The sequence below is a fragment of the Callithrix jacchus genome, chromosome 8 (assembly GCF_049354715.1).
Source record: "Callithrix jacchus isolate 240 chromosome 8, calJac240_pri, whole genome shotgun sequence".
In the NCBI taxonomy this organism is placed as follows: domain Eukaryota; kingdom Metazoa; phylum Chordata; class Mammalia; order Primates; family Cebidae; genus Callithrix; species Callithrix jacchus.
Genome location: NC_133509.1, coordinates 84,340,249 through 84,359,293, shown reverse-complemented (window position 1 = coordinate 84,359,293; position 19,045 = coordinate 84,340,249). Strand labels below are relative to the sequence as shown.

The 19,045-nt window shown below is 39.6% G+C and overlaps 1 protein-coding gene and 1 non-coding gene across 6 annotated transcripts in view; one reads left to right on the top strand and one right to left on the bottom strand.

The window, feature by feature from the left end:
* Positions 1-19,045, top strand: part of NEMF (nuclear export mediator factor) — a 69,225-nt gene that overhangs the window by 15,745 nt on the left and 34,435 nt on the right. For all 5 annotated transcript variants that reach the window (XR_013521196.1, XM_054239912.2, XM_002753876.7 and 2 more), the window contains exons 6-16: positions 2,159-2,226; positions 6,327-6,413; positions 7,272-7,345; positions 8,434-8,504; positions 8,585-8,660; positions 9,354-9,416; positions 11,600-11,677; positions 11,823-12,031; positions 12,266-12,457; positions 12,716-12,779; positions 16,438-16,526. Coding sequence is in view for 4 of the 5 variants with exons in the window: in XM_054239912.2 (XP_054095887.2) it covers positions 2,159-2,226; positions 6,327-6,413; positions 7,272-7,345; positions 8,434-8,504; positions 8,585-8,660; positions 9,354-9,416; positions 11,600-11,677; positions 11,823-12,031; positions 12,266-12,457; positions 12,716-12,779; positions 16,438-16,526 (1,071 nt within the window). In the remaining variant the exon portion in view is untranslated. The remainder of the gene's footprint in view (positions 1-2,158; positions 2,227-6,326; positions 6,414-7,271; positions 7,346-8,433; positions 8,505-8,584; positions 8,661-9,353; positions 9,417-11,599; positions 11,678-11,822; positions 12,032-12,265; positions 12,458-12,715; positions 12,780-16,437; positions 16,527-19,045) is intronic.
* On the bottom strand, positions 251-352 carry LOC118145278 (U6 spliceosomal RNA). Its single transcript, XR_004730405.3, has one exon. It is a non-coding gene; the product is annotated as a U6 spliceosomal RNA (small nuclear RNA).

Below are 19,045 nucleotides of genomic sequence, written 5' to 3'. Positions count from 1 at the left end.
TGCCCAAGTAGGTGGGCCTACAGGAGCACACCACAATGCCTGGATAATTCTTAAATTTTTTTGTAGAGATGGGCTATTGCTTTGTTGCTTAGGCTGGTGTTGAACTCCTGGCTTTGGCAATCCTCCCATTTCAGCCTTCTAAAGTGTTGGAGTTACAGGCGTGAGCCACTGGGCCCAGCTAATATCTTTCTTTTTCATTTAATTTTTTTTTTTTACTTAAAATTTTAAGGGTTTTTTAAATTTAAAATTAGAAAACCTGGAACACTTAACATATTTGCATGTCATCCTAGAGCAGGGGTCATGCTAATCTCTGTATCATTCTAATTTTAGTATATGTCCTGTCAAAGTGAACCCAATGTCTTTTTAAGCTGTTTTGGGTTACTTCAAATGGTTTTGATTTCTTGGTGAATTGAGGAGACTTGTTAGCTACTCTGTGAGAAGACAGATGGATATCTTGTGCAGAGGGCAAAGGAGAGAAATTCTGGTTTGCTTAAAAAAAAGGGAAGATGAGGTAAAGTGATGATTGTAGCTGTATTCATCACTTTTTTTATATTCCAGCTGGTTGGAAGGCTCTGCTGACTCATGTTCCACAGCAGTGGTTCTTAAAGTTTAACATACATTATTTCTTTGTTCCTTATCCACTCCCACTGCTTGACCTAACTAGCCAAATTAAATAAATAAATGAAGTCGGTGAGGCACGGTGGCTCACGCCTGTAATCCCAGCACTTTGGGAGGCCAAGGAGTGTGGATCACTTGAGGTCAGGAGTTCCAGACCAGCCTGACCAACATGGTGAAACCCCAACTCTACAAAATTTTTAAAAAATGAGCTGTTCCACATACCTGTAATTTCAGCTACTTGGGAGCCTGAGGCAAGAGAATCGCTTGAATCCAGGAGGCATAGGTTGCAGTGAGCCGAGATTGCGCCATTGCACTCCAGCCTTGGCAACAGAGCAGAACTTCATCTCAAAAATTGGAAAAAAAATTAAATAAATAAAGTTTAGCATGCATCAGCATTACTTGGAGGGCTTATTAAAACATAGATTGCTGCCCCCACCCTCTACTAATTCAGTAGATCTAGTGTAGGGCCCAGGAGTTTGCATTTCTAAATAGTTCTCAGGTGATGCTGATATGGGGACATTGATCTACAACATTCTGCAAAGTTGTTGTTAGATGCTTAATTAGGTAAAGCCATTTTGGATATTAAGATATGGCATGAAAATTTATAAACATTTAACTTTTATAGAAAAAAGTCATTTTAATATAATTTATATGTAGGCACATTGCTGACAAGCAATATGACTTGGTAGAAAAAAATTACTGAGTTCTCTTAGAAAATTGCTGTTCAAGAACCTGTTAATCTTGGATAAATGGCCAGGCGAGGTGGCTCATGCCTGTAATCCTAGCACTTTGGGAGGCCAAGGTACGTGGATCATGAGATCAAAAGATTGAGACCATCCTGGCCAATATGGTGAAACCTCGTCTCTACTAAAAATACAAAAATTAGCCGGTCATGGTGGTACCTGCCATAGTCCCAGCTACTCAGGAGGCTGAGGCAGGAGAATCGCTTTAACCTGGGAGGCCGAGGTTGCAGTGAGCCGAGATCACTCCACTGCACTCCAGCCTGGGTAACAGAGTAAGACTCTGTCTCAAAAAAAAAAAACAAACAAAAATAGGGCTGGGCGCGGTGGCTCAAGCCTATAATCCCAGCACTTTGGGAGGCCGAGGCAGGTGGATCATGAGGTCAAGAGATCGAGACTATCCTGGTCAACATGGTGAAACCCCGTCTCTACTAAAAATACAAAAATTAGCTGGGCATGGTGGCATGCGCCTGTAATCCCAGCTACTCAGGAGGCTGAGGCAGGAGAATTGCTTGAACCCAGGAGGCGGAGGTTGTGGTGAGCCGAGATTGTGCCGTTGCACTCCAGCCTGGGTAACGAGAGTGAAACTCTGTCTCAAAAAAACAAAAACAAAAATAAAAATAAATCTTGGGTAAATTACTTGTATGACCCATTTTCTCACTACAGAAGAATGAATTCCTATTAAATTTCAGATTATTGTAAAGATCAGGTGAATTGATACAGCTGAAAGTAGTATGAATACAAAGATTGCTGTAAAGTTTATCTATGATAGTAAGAAGCATCTCGATTTTGTTTCACAGATTGACTGAAATAATAGCCAGAGCACCTAAGGGTGAACTACTAAAGAGAGTGCTTAACCCATTACTTCGTGAGTATTTCTGCATATATCAGTAAAATGTTTGCAAGACAGTGTGGTTTTCAGGAATATATTTAAATCTTTTATGGTTTTATTAGAAAATTTGAACAAGAAGCTTAAAGTGATCCTTTTAGTAAATAGGAGTTTATTGTCAAAGAAAGAGAAGTCAAACCATATGAAGTTTGAGCTTTATCTATTAGATTTTATTTAAAAGCAATGCAGATTGTATTATCTAGTACTTCAGGGCTAAAGGTAGTATTCTAAGAAATCAGATTTTTTCAACGTGAGTCTTTGATTTAATACTGGCTTATCTTAGTTTTGTTTTTTGTTTTTGTTTTTGTTTTGTTTTTATTTAATAGATGGGTCTCAGTGCATCCCAGCATCTGCCAGGTCTTTTGATCCCAATACACTTGAGAAGATCATCACTTAGCCCTATATTAAAAAATATAGAGAAGACATAGGGGGCAGCAGGTACCATTGATTACTGAGCACTAGAAAGTTACTCTTCCTCTTTTATGAAATTGAAATGCGTTCAAAAGTTATCTTTAGGCTGGGCGTGGTGGCTCACCTCCCATAATCCCAACACTGGGAGGCAGAGGCGGGTGGGATCATGAGGTCAAGAGATCGAGACCATCCTGACTGACATGGTGAAACCCTGTCTCTACTAAAAAATACAAAAATTAGCCGGGCGTGGTGGTGTGCGCTTGTAGTCCCAGCTACTCGGGAGGCTGAGGCAGAAGAATCACTTAAACTGGGAGGCAGAGATTGCAGTGAGCTGAAATTGCGCCACTGCCCTCCAGCCTGGTGTCAGAGCAAGACAACGTCTCAAAAAAAAAATTATCTTTAGAACTTTCCAAGTGTTAGTATAGCACGTGTAAAATGTGTAAGTTTAGATTAAGCCAGTCTCTTCCTGGCAAATGCAAATTTCCTTTTTTTCTTTTTTAAGTTTACTTATTTTTTTAAGAGGTGGTGTCTCATTATGTTGCCCAGGCTGGTCTTGCTCCTGAGCTCAAACAGTTCACCTACCTCAGCCACTCAAAGTGCTGGGATTACCGGCAGAGCCACCACACCTGGCCTCCCTCTGGCAAATTTCTGTAATGTTTGAAATCAGGTAGTACAGGTTGAACATTCCTAATGTGAAAATCTGAAGTCTGAAACTTTTTGAGCACAGACATGATACCCGTAAGTGGAAAATTCCAGTCATGTGACAGCTATACAAAATGATTTAAAATATTGTATAAAATCACCTTCAGGCTATATTGTTTGAAGTATATATGAAACATAAGTGACTTGTGTTTAGGCTTGGGTTCCATCCCCAGGATATCTCATTAGGTGTATGCAGATATTCCAAAACACGAAAAAACCTGAAATCCAAAATACTTCTATCCCAACACTTCACATAAGGCATACTCAACTTATATATCCTCTCTGTTTATTTTTTTTTTCAGAAGTTTTGGCAATTGGCATTTCAAAAGATCTTTTGCATTTCCTGAGGGTCTCGGTCTGTCACCCAGGCTGAAGTACAGTGGTGTGAACTCCGCTCACTGCAGCTTCAACCTCCCAGGCTCAGGCCATCCTCCTGCCTCAGCCCCCCAAGTAGTTGGGAATACAGGCATGTACTGTCACTTGTGGCTAATTTTTGTATTTTTTAGTAGACACAGGGTTTTACCATGTTACCCACATTAGTCTTAAACTCCAGAGCTCAAGCAATCTGCCTTTCTTGGCCTCCCAAAGTGTTGGGATTACAGGTGTGAGCAGCTGCTCGCAACCTGCATTTCCTTATAAAATTGACTTGTTACTTTCAACAAAAAAAGGCTCATAGGATTTTGATATGGATTACATTATTGTTATTATTTGAGAGAGTCTCGTTCTGTTTCCCAGGCTGGAGTTCAGTGGCATGATCTCAGCTCACTGCAGACTCCACCTCCTGGATTCAAGTCATTTTCTTGGTTTAGCCTTCCAAGTGGCTGGGATTACAAGTGTGTGCCACTATACCCACTAATTTTTGTATTTTTAGTAGAGACGGGGTTTAACCGTGGTGGCCAGGCTGGTCTCGATTATAGCTGTCAGCCACTGTGCCAACCCTGATAAAGATTACATTAAGTCTGTGGATCAGTTTGGGGAGAATTGCCGTTTTAACTACATTGAGCCAGGTGCGGTGGCTCACATCTGTAATCCCAGCACTTTGAGAGACTGAGGTTGGTGGATCAGAAGGTTAGGAGTTCGAGACCAGCCTGACCAACATGGTAAAACCCGTCTCTATTAAAAATATAAAAATTAGCTGGATGTGGTGGCGTGCACCTGTAATCCCAGCTACTCAGGAAGCCGAGGCAGGAGCATCACTTGAATCCAGGATGCGGAGGTTGCAGTGAGCAGAGATGGCACCACTGCACTCCAGCCTGGGTAATAGAGTGAGACTCCATCGCAATACAAAAATTAGCTGGGCATGGTGGCAGACACCTGTAATGCCAGCTACTCAGGAAGCTGAGGCAGGAGAATCTCTTGAACCCAGAAGATGGAGGTTGCAGAGAGCCAAGACTGCGCCATTGAACTCCAGCCCGGGCAACGGAGTGCGACTCCGTCTCAAAAAATAAATAAGTAAATACATAATGTGACTCCACCTCAAAAAATAAATAACTACATTGAATCTTCTATGAAGAATGTCTATTTAGAGCTTTAATTTCTCTCAGATTTATTCATGCCTTCTGATGCTATTCTGAGTGGCATTGTTTTTTTAATTTCGCTTTTGCATAGAAATACAATTGATTTCTATATATTGATTTTTGTATCCTGCAAACCTGAGACTTGTTTATTCATTCTAGTAGGGTTTTGTTTATGGGTTCCTTAGGATTTTTAAAACATACAGGATCATGTCATCTGTGAATAAGGATGCTTTACTTCTTCCTTTAGAATCTGAAGGCCAGGCCGGGCACGGTGGCTCAAGCCTGTAATCCCAGCACTTTGGGAGGCCGAGGCGGGTAGATCACGAGGTCAAGAAATCGAGACCATCCTGGTCAACATGGTGAAACCCCGTCTCTACTAAAAATACAAAAAATTAGCTGGGCATGGTGACGCGTGCCTGTAATCCCAGCTACTCAGGAGGCTGAGGCAGGAGAATTGCTTTAACCCAGGAGGTGGAGGTTGTGGTGAGCCGAGATTGCGCCATTGCACTCCAGCCTGGGTAACGAGCGAAACTCCGTCTCAAAAAAAAAAAGAATCTGAAGGCCATTAATTAATTTGCCTTATTATGCTAGCTAGCTATAGCCTCCAGTAAATGTTGAATAGCTTGTGAGACTGCATATTCTTTCCTTATTCCTGATCTTAGGGGGATAATATACATTCCTTCACCAATAATTATCTTATTAGCTGTAGGTTTTTCATAGGTATATAAGACTGAAAATGTGCCCTCTATTCCTAGTTTATTGAGAGTTTTTATTAGGAATTAGTATTGCATTTTGTCAAATGCTTTTTCTGCAGCTACTGAAGTGATATATGGCTCTTTTCCTTTATTTTATTAACATGGACTATTACATTAACCAATTTTTGGTTGCTAAACCAACCTTGCATTCTAGGGATAAGTCCTCATTGTGGCTGAAGCCCATTAAATTCCTACAGCTTGCACTGACTTTTGTAAGTTAATTGTGGTCTCAAATTCCTTCAAGAACTAGAATTGTCATTTCTAAGTAAACTTACTGTTTTCACTGGCCAAGGTTATGAGTAGATCATTTGTATTGGGATATAAATTTGTGCTGTATTTTGAATGTTAAATTTTAGGCTGGGCATAGTGGCTCTTACTTGTAATCCCAGCACTTTGGGAGGCTGAAGTGGGTTGATCACCTGAGGTTAGGAGTTTGAGACCAGCCTGGCCAACATGATGAAACCCTGTCTCTACTAAAAATACAAAAATTAGCTGGGCATGGTGGCAGATGCCTGTAATCCCAGCTACTCTGGAGCCTGAGGCAGGAGGTGGGAGGCAGAGGTGTAGAGGTGGTAGTGAGCCAAGATTGCACCATTCCACTCCAGCCTGGCGTCGAGTGAAGCTCCGTCTCAAAAAAAAAAAAAAAAAAAAATTTGTAGGAAAATACTAAAAATAATATCCTCTCCATTTATAGCCTATGGACCAGCTCTCATTGAACACTGTCTTATAGAAAATGGATTCTCGGGTAATGTCAAAGTGGATGAAAAACTTGAAACTAAAGGTATGTCTTCATGGTACATTTTTGTTCATTTATTTTGTTCTTTTTTTTTTCAACTGTGAAAAATTACTTCTGGAAAAGTGATAAGTATGCAGGTGGTTCTAGAATGAAAAACATTTGGCCAGGCACAGTGGCTCATGCCTGTAATCACAGCACTTTGGGAGGCTGAGGTGGAGGATCACTTGAGCCTGGGTGTTTGAGGCTGCAGTGGGTGTTGACTGGACTATTGCACTATAGTCTGAGCAACAGAGTGAGACCCCCATCTCAAACCCACAAAAACAAGTATCATTACCCTCAAAAGAGAAAAACAGTGAAATTTAGTGAGTGTTTTAGTTTCTGCAATATGCTAAATCAATGCAGTCATAAAATGACAACAGGTGCTGATGGTGGTGTTTTGTTTTTGTTTGTTTTTATAAAATGATATTTATATGGAGTAAAAGCATGTGAAAATGTTTAGGAAAACTCTGGAAAATACGAATAATGATTTACTATTATTACTCGGTATAACCCTTCACAAATTAAAATATGAAGCTATAGTCATTAAAACTAAGTTTTTGGAGAATAGCATAAATAATCCTAAAATAGTTTGAAATATATATGGAAATTTAGTTTATGAACAAAGTTTCTTTTCAGGTCATGGAGGGAAAGGGGATGATTCAATAAAAGCTACTGGGACAACACGCTGGTCAAAATGTAACCGTATTTACATATATCAATCACAAACATGAAATCATTATCTCTAATATTCTTGAACACTACATCATTTCATAAGTACTTTCCTGTTTTTCTACCTAGTTGTTTAGCTATGGTTAGTTGACTTTTGATTGACACTTTATTTTTTTTTTATTCCCCCACCGATAGATATTGAAAAAATACTTGTTTGTCTGCAGAAAGCAGAAGACTATATGAAAACAACATCTAACTTCAGTGGGAAGGTAGCACCATGTATACTTTATTATATACTGTTGTGATTTTATTTATTTGGGTTTTCAGAAATTAAATGTTAATTAAAGGATTATTATATATAAATTTTATTTTATTTTGGAAAATTGTTATCTTTAATATGCTTATTCTGTGATAGTTTTTTTGAGACAGTCTTGCTCTTTTGTCCAGGCTGGAGTGTAGTGACATGATCTTGGCTCACTGCAACCTCCACCTCCCTGGTTGAAGTGATTCTCCTGCCTCAGCCTCTGGAGTAGCTGGGACTACAGGCACGTGCCACCACACCCAGCCAGTTTTTGTATTTTTAGTAGATATGGGGTTTCACCATGTTGGCCAGGCTGTTCTCGAACTCCTGATCTCAAGTGATCCACCTACCTCAGCCTCCCAAAGTATTGAGATTACAGCCATGAGCCACTGTGCCTGGCCCAGGATAGTGTTTTTTCAATTGCTATTGGTTTGTAAGTTTTGTTCTGTTGCCTATCTTTTATAGAAAGTACTGTTAAGTTAGTATTGGCTCTCCAGAAAAGTTGAGGAATTTGAAATTTTTTTTGTTTTGTTTTAGATAGAGAAGCACATTTTCATTTGTCAGCACTTTCCAAAAATTTTGTGATTTATAGCTCCCAGCCATTAAATACTTTTTGAATTACCTCATAGCTTATGTGTGTTTTTCTTTCCTTTTCAAATTATAACTCTACTTACAGAAAATTAATCAGTCATAGAAAGTAAATCTTTGGGCTAGGCATGGTGGCTCATGCCTGTGATCCCAGCACTTTTGAAGGCTGAGGTGGGCGGATCACTTGAGAACAAGAGTTTGAGACCACGCTGCCCATCATGGCAAAACCCTGTCTCTATTAAAAATACAAAAATTATCCAGGTATGGTGGCACACACCTGTAATCCCAGCTTCTCGGAAGGCTATGGTATGAGAATGCCTGAACCTGGGAGGTAGGGGTTACAGTGAGCCAAGAATATACCACTGTGCTTCAGCGTGAGTGACAGAGCGAGATTCTGTATCAAAAAAAAAAGAAAGTAAATCTTCGTTAGTTATGAATAGGAATGATTTTGATATTGGATTTTTGTAGGGATATATCATTCAGAAAAGAGAAATAAAACCAAGCCTGGAAGCAGATAAACCGGTTGAAGACATACTCACGTAAGCATGTAGGCATGGGTCAATTTGCTTTGGATGTTCGTTAATGTTCTTGAATGCGATATAATAAATGTGTTTTACAGGTATGAGGAATTTCATCCTTTCTTGTTTTCTCAACATTCACAATGTCCATATATAGAATTTGAATCATTTGACAAGGTGGGTTTTTTTCATTCTGTTCGTTGACCAGTTAGTTAGCATATGAGCTGTTAATATCAACTTGTTTCTACTGAGAAATTGAAACTATACCTGCTTTATAATCACTATGAATCTGGGCATTGACAATCAGTGTAGTCACAGATACAGCTGTTGGAAATAATTGTTGCTACTGTATTTCAGGATAAAGGACCAGAGATTTGAACTTGTTTTGATTCTTGATACTGTTTAGCTATAAATTACATTTGCGGGAAGTCTGTTTAAGTTCTTTGAGTGGTGTTAGGAAACAAAATGGAATCTTAAAATTTTGTGTACGTGGCTGGGCATGGTAGCTCACACCTATAATCTCAGCACTTTGGGAGGCCAAAACAGGTGAATCACTTGAGGTCAGGAGTTCAAGACCAATCTGGCTAACACAGTGAAAGCCTGTTTCTACTAAAAACTACATAAATTACCGGCACGTGGTGGGGTGTGCTTGTAGTCCCAGCTACTTGAGAGGCTGAGGCAAGAGAATCACTTGAACCTGGGAGGTGGAGGAAGTTGCAGTGAGCCCAGATCATGCTACTGCAATCCAGCCTGGGCAACAGAGCAAGATCCCATCTTAAAAAAAAAAGTAAAATAAAATTCTGCATATGCATTTTGAAGTAGAGACCGTGCTTTTTTTTCAGCTAGTTGTTTGTCTGTTTTTTAAATAAGGCTGTGGATGAGTTTTATTCCAAGATAGAAGGCCAGAAAATTGACTTAAAAGCTTTACAACAGGTATGTATTATTAAAAACACATATTAAACCAGCTGATCTTTAGTGGTTTGATGGGTAGATGATGCTTTTATATAGGAAAGGGTAGCCTTTCAGAAAGTATGTAACAAGTAGTATGGGAACTCTCTGACCTGCCTCTTCATTTATGACAAAGGTTTATGAGAAAGGTTCATAGGGGATTTGAAAAGTGTATCCTCATTTGTTTCATGAGTATATCAGATAATCTTTAAAAAAGAAAAAAACAGTGGGAAGGTGAGGCCTGCTATTTAAACCGTAGTGTGGTTTGCTCAGAACAACCCGAAGCTTCTCAGACATTGCTATTAAGGAACTGCTGTTCTGGGAGATTTTAAATAGGCCAGAGGAGGGGATATTGTTTACCATTAAACTGTTTATTTTTTAAATGGATTTTAAAGCTAGGTCTTTAATATGTTTTCTGTGCATCATGTCTCCAAAAGAAGTAATATACAGTATTTTCCCAGCAAATCTGACCATGTTTTAGAGCATTTGCTGCAGAACAGTTTCATAAATTGTTAACAGTCACTCTTGATTTGAAGGGAATTTGATTTTTCGAAAATAGTCTTAAAATGTGTGTGCCAAAATTTCAAATTTGAGGCTGGGCATGGTGGCTCACGCCTGTAAATCCCAGCACTTTGGGAGGCTGAGGTGGGCAGATCACTTGAGGTATGGAGTTCAAGAACAGCCTGGCCAACATGGTGAAACCCCATCTCTACTGGAAATAAAAAAATTCTTGGAGTGTGATGATGGGTGTCTGTACTCCCAGCTACTCAGTAGACTGAAGCACAAGAATTACTTGAACCTAGGAGGAAGAGGTTGCAGTGAGCTGAGACCATGCTACTGCATTCCAGCCTGGGTGGCAGAGCCAGACTTTGTCTCAAAAAAAAAAAAAAAAAACAATTTGTTTGAATCCCTGTGTCACTTCCCTTTCAGTTTAAAAAAAGTAGTTAATTGGCTGGCGAGGTGGCTCATGCCTGTAAGCCCAGAACTTTAGGAGGCCGAGGTGGTGGATCATTGGAGGTCAGGAGTTCAAGAACAGCCTGGCCAACATGCTGAAACCCTCTCTCTACTAAAAATACAAAAACTAGCCAGGTGTGGTAGTGGGCACCTGTAATCCCGGCTACTTGGGAGGCTGAGGCAGCAGAATTGCTTGAGCCTGTGAGGCGGAGGTTGCAGTGAGCAGAGATCATGCCATTGCACTCCAGCCTGGGCAATAGAGCGAGATTGTGACTCAAAGAAAAAAAGATTAGTTAATCATAGCATAGTTTCAAAGCAGGTAGGCCAGTCAAATGAATTACATCATGTGATTACCACATGGTGGCAGCACTTTGGCTAGTAAACTGAATCCTGTGTTTTCATGGGTGTCAAAATACTGGTGATTTATTTTGGTAATCATTGTGGGTTTTAATAGTCACCATTCTTATCTGAATATATAAATATTTCATCCAGCATTTAAATACTCATTAATTGATGATATTATTACTAGTATTAGAAATTTGGTCCCCAAATTGATAACCTTGAAATGTAAATTATATATGATAAAATGCCATATAGAAGGCCAAATAACTACCATAAGCCTTTGTCTTACAAATTTAGGGGGAAAAGTTTCTTTAAAATACTGGAAATGGTGCTGAGAAAACCAAAAGCAGCAAAAAATAAAAAGTCACCTGGTAATTTATGCTCTTTAAGAATTAATTCCCTGCCATTGCAGTGGCTCGGGCCTGTAATCCCAGCACTCTGGGAGGCCGAGGTGGGAGGACTGAGCTCAGGAGTTCGAGAGCAGCCTGGGCAGCATAGTGGGACCCTGTTTCTATTATTTAAAAAACAAACAAAAATTCATTCTCCCAAACTTTACTTTTGTACCTTAGGAATAAATGTCTTGATTTCTGCCTGTTTGAATAATGCAGAGGGTATTAGGGGTTTATCTTATATACACAATAACCTGTAATCCAAATACTTCCTATATAAGGAGTGAGAGGTAGGAAGACAGGAGACATAATTATGGGGCATGGAATACATTGTAGTGGGATAGGCCTAGGGTATTAGACTATGAGAACTTCAGCCAGTTAGATAACAGCATAGATGGGGTCAGGATAGTGAGTGTGGGGAAGTAAGAGGGGCGTCATGAGGTAAGAGAACTCTAATTTTTTAAAAATCTGCTTTATCAAAAGGAAAAGCAAGCATTGAAGAAATTAGATAATGTTCGAAAGGATCATGAAAACAGATTGGAAGCTCTTCAGCAGACTCAGGTATTATGTTCGGCTTTCTCAGTGCTTTTTCTTTTTTTCTTTTTCTTTTTCGATTTAACTATTCATGAATGCCAATTTCAGTGCTTTTTCAAAAATGTTAACTTTAACTGTCAATATAGTAAATATGTTTGGTTTGTTTCTTAAGGAAATAGACAAACTGAAAGGAGAGCTCATAGAAATGAACCTACAAATAGTTGACAGAGCCATTCAGGTAGTAAGAAGTGCTTTAGCTAATCAAATAGATTGGACAGAAATTGGGTTAATTGTGAAAGAAGCCCAAGCTCAAGGAGACCCTGTTGCAAGTGCAATCAAAGAGTTAAAACTACAAACAAATCATGTTACAATGCTGCTAAGGTAAGTTTGCTTCTTAGTCACCAGTTAATGCTTGTCTTTATTTTGTTACTTTAATTGTTCACTGTATTAAAATTTTTTCTTTATATTTTGAAATTTATTTTTAAAGCAATTAATTTAGATTAATGTAAATAATGAAACTTTACTGTAAAGCATTTATAATTTTTTTGAGGAAGAAAATTGAAAATAAAGTGATGTCATTGACATTAGTGAAATACTATTGAATATTTTTAATAGAAATCCATACTTGTTATCAGAGGAGGAAGATGATGATGTTGATGGTGACGTCAGTGTTGAGAAAAATGAAACTGAACCACCAAAAGGAAAAAAGAAAAAGCAAAAGAATAAACAGCTGCAGAAGCCTCAGAAAAATAAGCCATTACTTGTAGATGTTGATCTCAGCTTGTCAGCATATGCCAATGCCAAAAAGTAAGTCATTTAAGTTTAAATTTTAGGCAAAATATTATCTGCAATAAATTAAGGAATTAAGGTTGTTAAAAAAATTAAAAATTTCACCTCTATATGCATACTTTTTTTTTGGGTGAAAATACATTTTTAAATTTAGTTTTGTTAATTATACAGTTTATTCTGATTTGTTCTGTATCATTTGAGAATTTGTAAAGTTAGAAGTAGAAAACTAAACAATAGAGGTTTTACTTAAAATTTAACAGAAATATGTTTTTCTAGGTATTATGATCACAAGAGATATGCTGCTAAGAAAACTCAAAAGACTGTTGAAGCTGCTGAGAAGGTACTGAGTGTTTCTTCTTTTTTTTTGAAATGGAGTTTTAATCTTACTGCCCAGGCTGGAGTGCAGTGGCATGATATCGGCTCGCTGCAACCTCCACCTCCAAAGCGATCCTCCTGCTATTAGCTGGTATTATAGGCATGTGCCACCATGCCTGTCTAATTTTGTATTTTTAGTAGGGACAGAGTTTCTCCATGTTGGTCAGGCTGGTCTCAAACTCCTGACCTCAGGTGATCTGCCTGCCTCAGCCTCCCAAGGTGCTGGGATTACAGATGTGAGCCACCACGCCCTACCGGTCCTGAGTATTTCTTAGAGTGAATGAATATTAGTTATTTTTGCCTGTTTAATTTGATGGACATAATTATTTCTTCTATTTAAATGAGATTTTCTAATTCAGAAGTAACTTTCAAACTTAACAAACAAACTTAACTGGAAATGTATGTATTTCCAGTATTTTTTTCCCCAAGCCTGCTCCTCCGCCGTTCTTCCTCATCTCAGTAAATAGCACCTTCATTTTTCTGTTTGCTCAGGTTAAAAATGTGATGGTTCACGCCTCTAATCCCAGCACTTTGGGAGGCTGAGGCAGGTGGATTCCAAGGTCAAGAGATCGAGACCATACTGGTCAACATGGTGAAACCCTGTCTCTACTAAAAATGCAAAAAATTAGCTGGGTGTGGTGGCACATGCATGTAGTCCCAGCTACTTGGGAGGCTGAGGCAGGAGAATTGCTCAAACCCAGGAGGTGAAGGTTGCAGTGAACCGAGATCGTGCCATTGCACTCAAGCCTGGGTAACAAGAGCGAAACTCAGTCTCAAAAAAAAAGAAAAAAGAAAAAAACAATGTTTGTGATATCCTGGACTCTTCTCCCGTAAATCATGCAATTCATCCGTAAATCCTTTGGTTCTTTCTTTAAAGTATAGCCAGGATCTAGCTACTACTCATTATTTCCACTGGTTAGTCGTCTATCACCTCTGTGTTCACATGAACTGTAACAGTAGCCTCTGGTCGGATCTCTCTTCTCCCCTTTTCCCACTGTAGTCTGTTCTCCACATAGCAGCCATTGTGATTTTTTTTTTTTTTTTTTTTGAGATAGAGTTTTGCTCTTGTTGCCCAGGCTGGAGTATAATGAATGGTACAATCAGCTCACTGCAACCTCTGCCTCCTGGGTTCAAGCTATTCTCCTGCCTCAGCCTCCCAAGTAGCTGGGATTATAGGCATGCACCACCACACCTGGCTACTTTTGTATTTTTAGTAGGGACGGGGTTTCTCCACTTTGGTCAGGCTGGTCTTGAACTCCTGACCACAGATGATCCACCCACCTCAGCCTCCCAATGTGCTGGGATTACAGGCATAAGCCACTGCACCTAGCCGATCCTTTTTTTTTTTTTTTTTTTTTTTTTTTTTTTGCGATGGAGTTGCTCTTGTTCCTCAGACTGGAGTGCAATGGCTGGATCTTGGCTCACTACAACCTCCGCCTCCCAGGTTCAAGTGATTCTCCCACCTCAGCCTCCTGAGTAGCTGAGATTACAGGCGCACACCACTACGCTCGGCTAATTTTTGTATTTTTAGTAGAGACAGGGTTTCTCCATTTTGGCCAGGCTGGTCTTGAACTCCTGAACTCAGGTGATCCACCTGCCTCAGCCTCCCAAAGTGCTGGGATTACAGGCATGAGCCACCTGGCACGGCTAATTTTTTTGTAGAGACAGGGTTTCTCCATGTTGGTTAGGCTGGGCCTTGGCCTCCCAAAGTGCTGGGATTACAGGTGTGACTCACCATGCCCAGCCCCATTTTGATCCTTTCAAATCAAAAGTGAAGACTGGATGTGATGGTTCACGCCTGTCATCCCAGCACTTTGGAAGGCCCAGGCAGAGGATCACTTGAGGCCAGGAATTTGAGACCAACCTGGCCAACATGGTGAAACCCCGTATCTACTGAAAATACAAAAATTAGCCAGACATGATGGCAGGTGCCTGTAATCCCAGTTACTCGGGAGACTGAGGCAGGAGAATCGCATGAATCTGGGAAGCGGAGGTTGCAGAGAGCCGAGATCATGCCACTCTCCAGCCTGGGTGACAGAGCGAGATGCCATCTCAAAAAATATATTAAAAAATTTTTAAATTAAAAGTGAAGTCCTTTCTCTCTGGACAAAATCTTACAGTTGCTTCCCATCTTAATACAATTCAGAGCCTTTCTTCTGTCCTCCAAGAAAGACAGGAGATCTGCTTCCCTCTGACTTCATCACCCGCATTCCTCCTCTCATACACTCTTGCTGGCTACACTGGGATCTTAGCTGTTCATAAAATAATGGCACATGCTCCTCTTTCAGGGTCTTTGCCCTTGCTGTTCTCTCTACCTGGAATTTTCGGTTAGACCCCTCTCGTCTCTGTAAATAAATTTAATTAGAGAATCCTTCCTTGACCACTGATTACTAACAATGGTACCACCCTGAATCACTCTATCTATAATTTGTCTTATTTTTGTTCCTAAAAAACACTCCCCCTAGCCCAACATGTTTATTTGAATATTTTTTCTGGGTTCCCTCTAGAACATAGATTACATGAAAGTAGAATCTTTGTCTGTGCTGTTTGTTGCTGCATCCCAATCCCTGGAATATTGCCTGGAACAGAGTAGGCACTTCAATAGCTATTAAATGACTGGCCCTCATGACTTGGCCCTCTGTCTACTGCTCCAACCTCAACCTCATTTCTTGTCATTTTGCCTTTGATTGGTCTTTTTCTTTTTCTTTTTTTTTTTTTTTTTTGGCTTATAGTACCCTTTTTCCTGTTTTTTCTCTTTTTTTTTTTTTTTTTTTTGTGGAGGAGTATTGCTCTGTCACCCAGGCTGGAGTGCAGTGGCTTGATCTCAGCTCACTGCAACCTCTGCCTGCCGGGTTCAAGCAGTTCTCCTGCCTCAGCCTCCTGAGAGCTGGGACTATAGGCATGCACCACCATGCCTGGCTACTTTTTGTATTTTTAGTAGAGACGGGGTTTCACCATGCTGGCCAGGCTGGTCTCAGACTCCTGACCTTGTGATCCACCCGCCTTGGCCTTCCAAAGTGCTGGGATTACAGGTGTGAGCCATTGCACCTGGCCCCCTTTTTCCTATTCTTTGCCTGATAACCCCATTAGTCATTGAGGATTCTGCTTAAATGTCATTTCTTCAGAGATAACTTCTTTGACCATAATCTGGTATAAATTGGCTTTCCTTGTTATACTCCTATAGCATCTTTAGAAGCACTTACTGTATATTTATGTAAAGGATTATATGTTTAATAGTTGTCTCTTCTAGACTTCCTGGGGTGGGAGTGGGGGATTTGTCCATCTTGTTCACTGTTTTATCTCTAACGGTATCTAGCCCAGAACCTAAAATATGATAAGCATTCAGTATCTAGAAAATGAACAAGATATTTATTAATTCGTAAGTCTTGGGCAAATATTTGCATATAATAGTAAATCTTTGTTTAGATTATTTAAATACTTAAGGCAAAAATATTTTCATTTTTCATTACTTTGAAGTATGCATATTTGTGTGTGTGTGTGTGTGTGTGTGTGTAGATTGTGCCATTTTGTGACATTTGAAAAACAATTTCTTGCCCCATTGTTTACTTTGATGTTAAATAAATTCATAACCAGTTATTTTTAAAACTCTTTTCTATAAATAGGCATTCAGATCAGCAGAAAAGAAAACAAAGCAAACATTAAAAGAAGTTCAGACTGTTACTTCTATTCAAAAAGCAAGAAAAGTATATTGGTAAGTGTTCTCTTTTAAATTTTGTTTTTGTTGATTTTCCATGCACATTATTTAGAAAAGTCAAGCAGTTCCTCAAAGCTTGTTACAAAAACCAGTAGCTCTGCAATTTTTTTGTTGGTTTGTTTGAGACAGGGTCTCAGTCTGTCACCCAGGGTGAAGTACAGGGGCGTGAACATGGCTCATTGTAGCCTTGACCTCCAGGGCTCAAGCAGTTCTCCTACTTCAGCCTCCCAAGTGGCTGAGACTACAGGCACATGCCACCGTGCCCAGCTAATTTTTTACTTTTTGTAGAGACAGGGTCTCACTTTGTTGCCCAGGCTGGTCTTAAACTTTTGGGCTCAAGAAATCCTCCTAGCTCAGCCTCCCAAAGTGCTCGATTACAGGCATACACTTCTGCACTCAGCTAGCTCTGTAGTTCCTCACGTTTACTCCTATTTCCTGCTCTCTGAAGGAAATTATTTTTAGCTCTTTTAGTTGATTCTTTTGATGTTTGCCTTTGTTTCTATTAGTAATATGCTTATATTGCTTCTTAATTTTTCTGTATTACAGTGTTACTGACTTCCCGCTGTGAAAGATGAGGATTTCCCTCTTTCCACTTGTATTCCATTACATACACATACAGTTACAGCATAATTTTGTCAAGGTTAATAGTCAGCATTGGCATCATTATAAATATTTAAATTATAGTTATAGCTGAGCCACACAGAATTCTGTTTTCTTGGCCGGGCACAGTGGCTCACGCCTGTAATCCCAGCACTTTGGGAAGCCAAGGCGGGTGGATCACGGGGTCAAGAGATTGAGACCATCCTGGTCAACATGTTGAAACCCCGTCTCTACTAAAAATACAAAAAATTAGCTGGGCACGGTGGCGCATGCCTGTAATCCCAGCTACTCAGGAGGCTGAGGCAGGAGAATTGCCTGAACCCAGGAGGTGGAGGTTGCGGTGAGCCAAGATAGCGCCATTGCACTCCAGCCTGGGTAACAAGAGCGAAACTCCGTCTCAAAAAAAAAAAAAAAAAAGAATTCTGTTTTCTTTTTTCTTCCTTGCTCAGTTTTAAAAATGTTCCCTGGAGTTACTAATCATCAATTAATTTGCTTTTTTTAAATTTTTGTTCTTACCACTAATTTATGTAAATATTATCTTTCAAGTGTGTTCAGACACATTGGAATTCAATCCCTGTCATCTTACAGAGGTCAGAAGTCTCTCCTGGAGCTTTTTGACTTACTTTATTTTAGATTGGTTCTCTAAGCATCTTACAATTTCCTTTTATTGTTATCTTGGAAGTTATCTTTACCCTTCTCTGTATTGGAAACTCTTCTGGATCTCACACTTCTTTCTTGGTTGAAGGAGTATGTGTTCCAGAAGCTTCACAAGAAAGTGCATATGGGAAGCAAAGTTTTTGAGGTCTCCAGTGTATAAAACATTTTACTCTTATAGTATGACTGGGCTGGGCGCAGTGGCTTATTCCTGTAATCCAAGCACCATGGGAGGGTGAGGTGGTGGATCCTTAAGCTCTGGAGTTCAAAACGAGCCTGTGCAACACGGCAAAACCCAATCTCTTTTTAAAAAACTGAGTATAGGATTCTACTAAGAAAATACATTTTTCTCAGACTTTTAAAGGCATTGCTTCATTATAGTAACTTGAGAAATCTGTTATTTTGATAGTTGATATTTTATTTTATTTTTTATTATTTTTTTTGAGGCTCAGTCTCACTTTGTTGCCCAGGCTGGAGTGCAGTGGTGCGATCTCAGCTCACTGCAACCTTCACCTCCCAGGTTCAAGTGATTCTCCTGTCTCAGCCTCCCAAGTAGCTGGGATTACAGGTGCCTGCCACCATGCCCAACTAATTTTTGTGTGTTTAGTAGAGAGGGGTTTCTGCCATGTTGGCCAGGCAAGTCTCTAACTCCTGGCCTCAAGTGATCCGTGGGCCTCAGCCTCCCAAAGTGTTGTGATAATAGGCGTGAGCCACCACACCTGGCTGATAGTTGATATTTTACATGAAACTTGTTTTTGCCTTTCTACAAGCTTATAGATTTTTTCCTTCCTCCCAATTTTTTCTCTAAATTTTTTTTTTATTCCTTTCCTTCTTGAATTATAAATTTTTCAGAATTTTATAATTGGTGGGTTTGGTGGTGATGCTTTACTCCATTATGTTGGACGCTTTGTGGGCTGTTTTAATTCAGAAACTTTCAGTTCTGAGACATTTTCTTGAAATAGTTCTTGAAAAACTGCCAGACCTCTGCTTTCTTTTTTCATCTTCTTTTGTAAATCTTGTTTTTAAGATATGGGACCCCCAGACCAGTTCTCCAATTGTGTTACATTTTCTATTTTTAAGTCTGTCATTTTGCTGTATATCCTGGGAGTTTCCTCAGCCTTATCTTCCATTGAATCCTTCCATTGAATTTTTTACTTCCTGTCATCTTTTTAATTTTAAGAACTCCTCAACATAGTGTTACTGTCACAAACAACAACAACAACAACAACAAAAAACGTAAAAAGAGGACTTTCTTTTGGTTC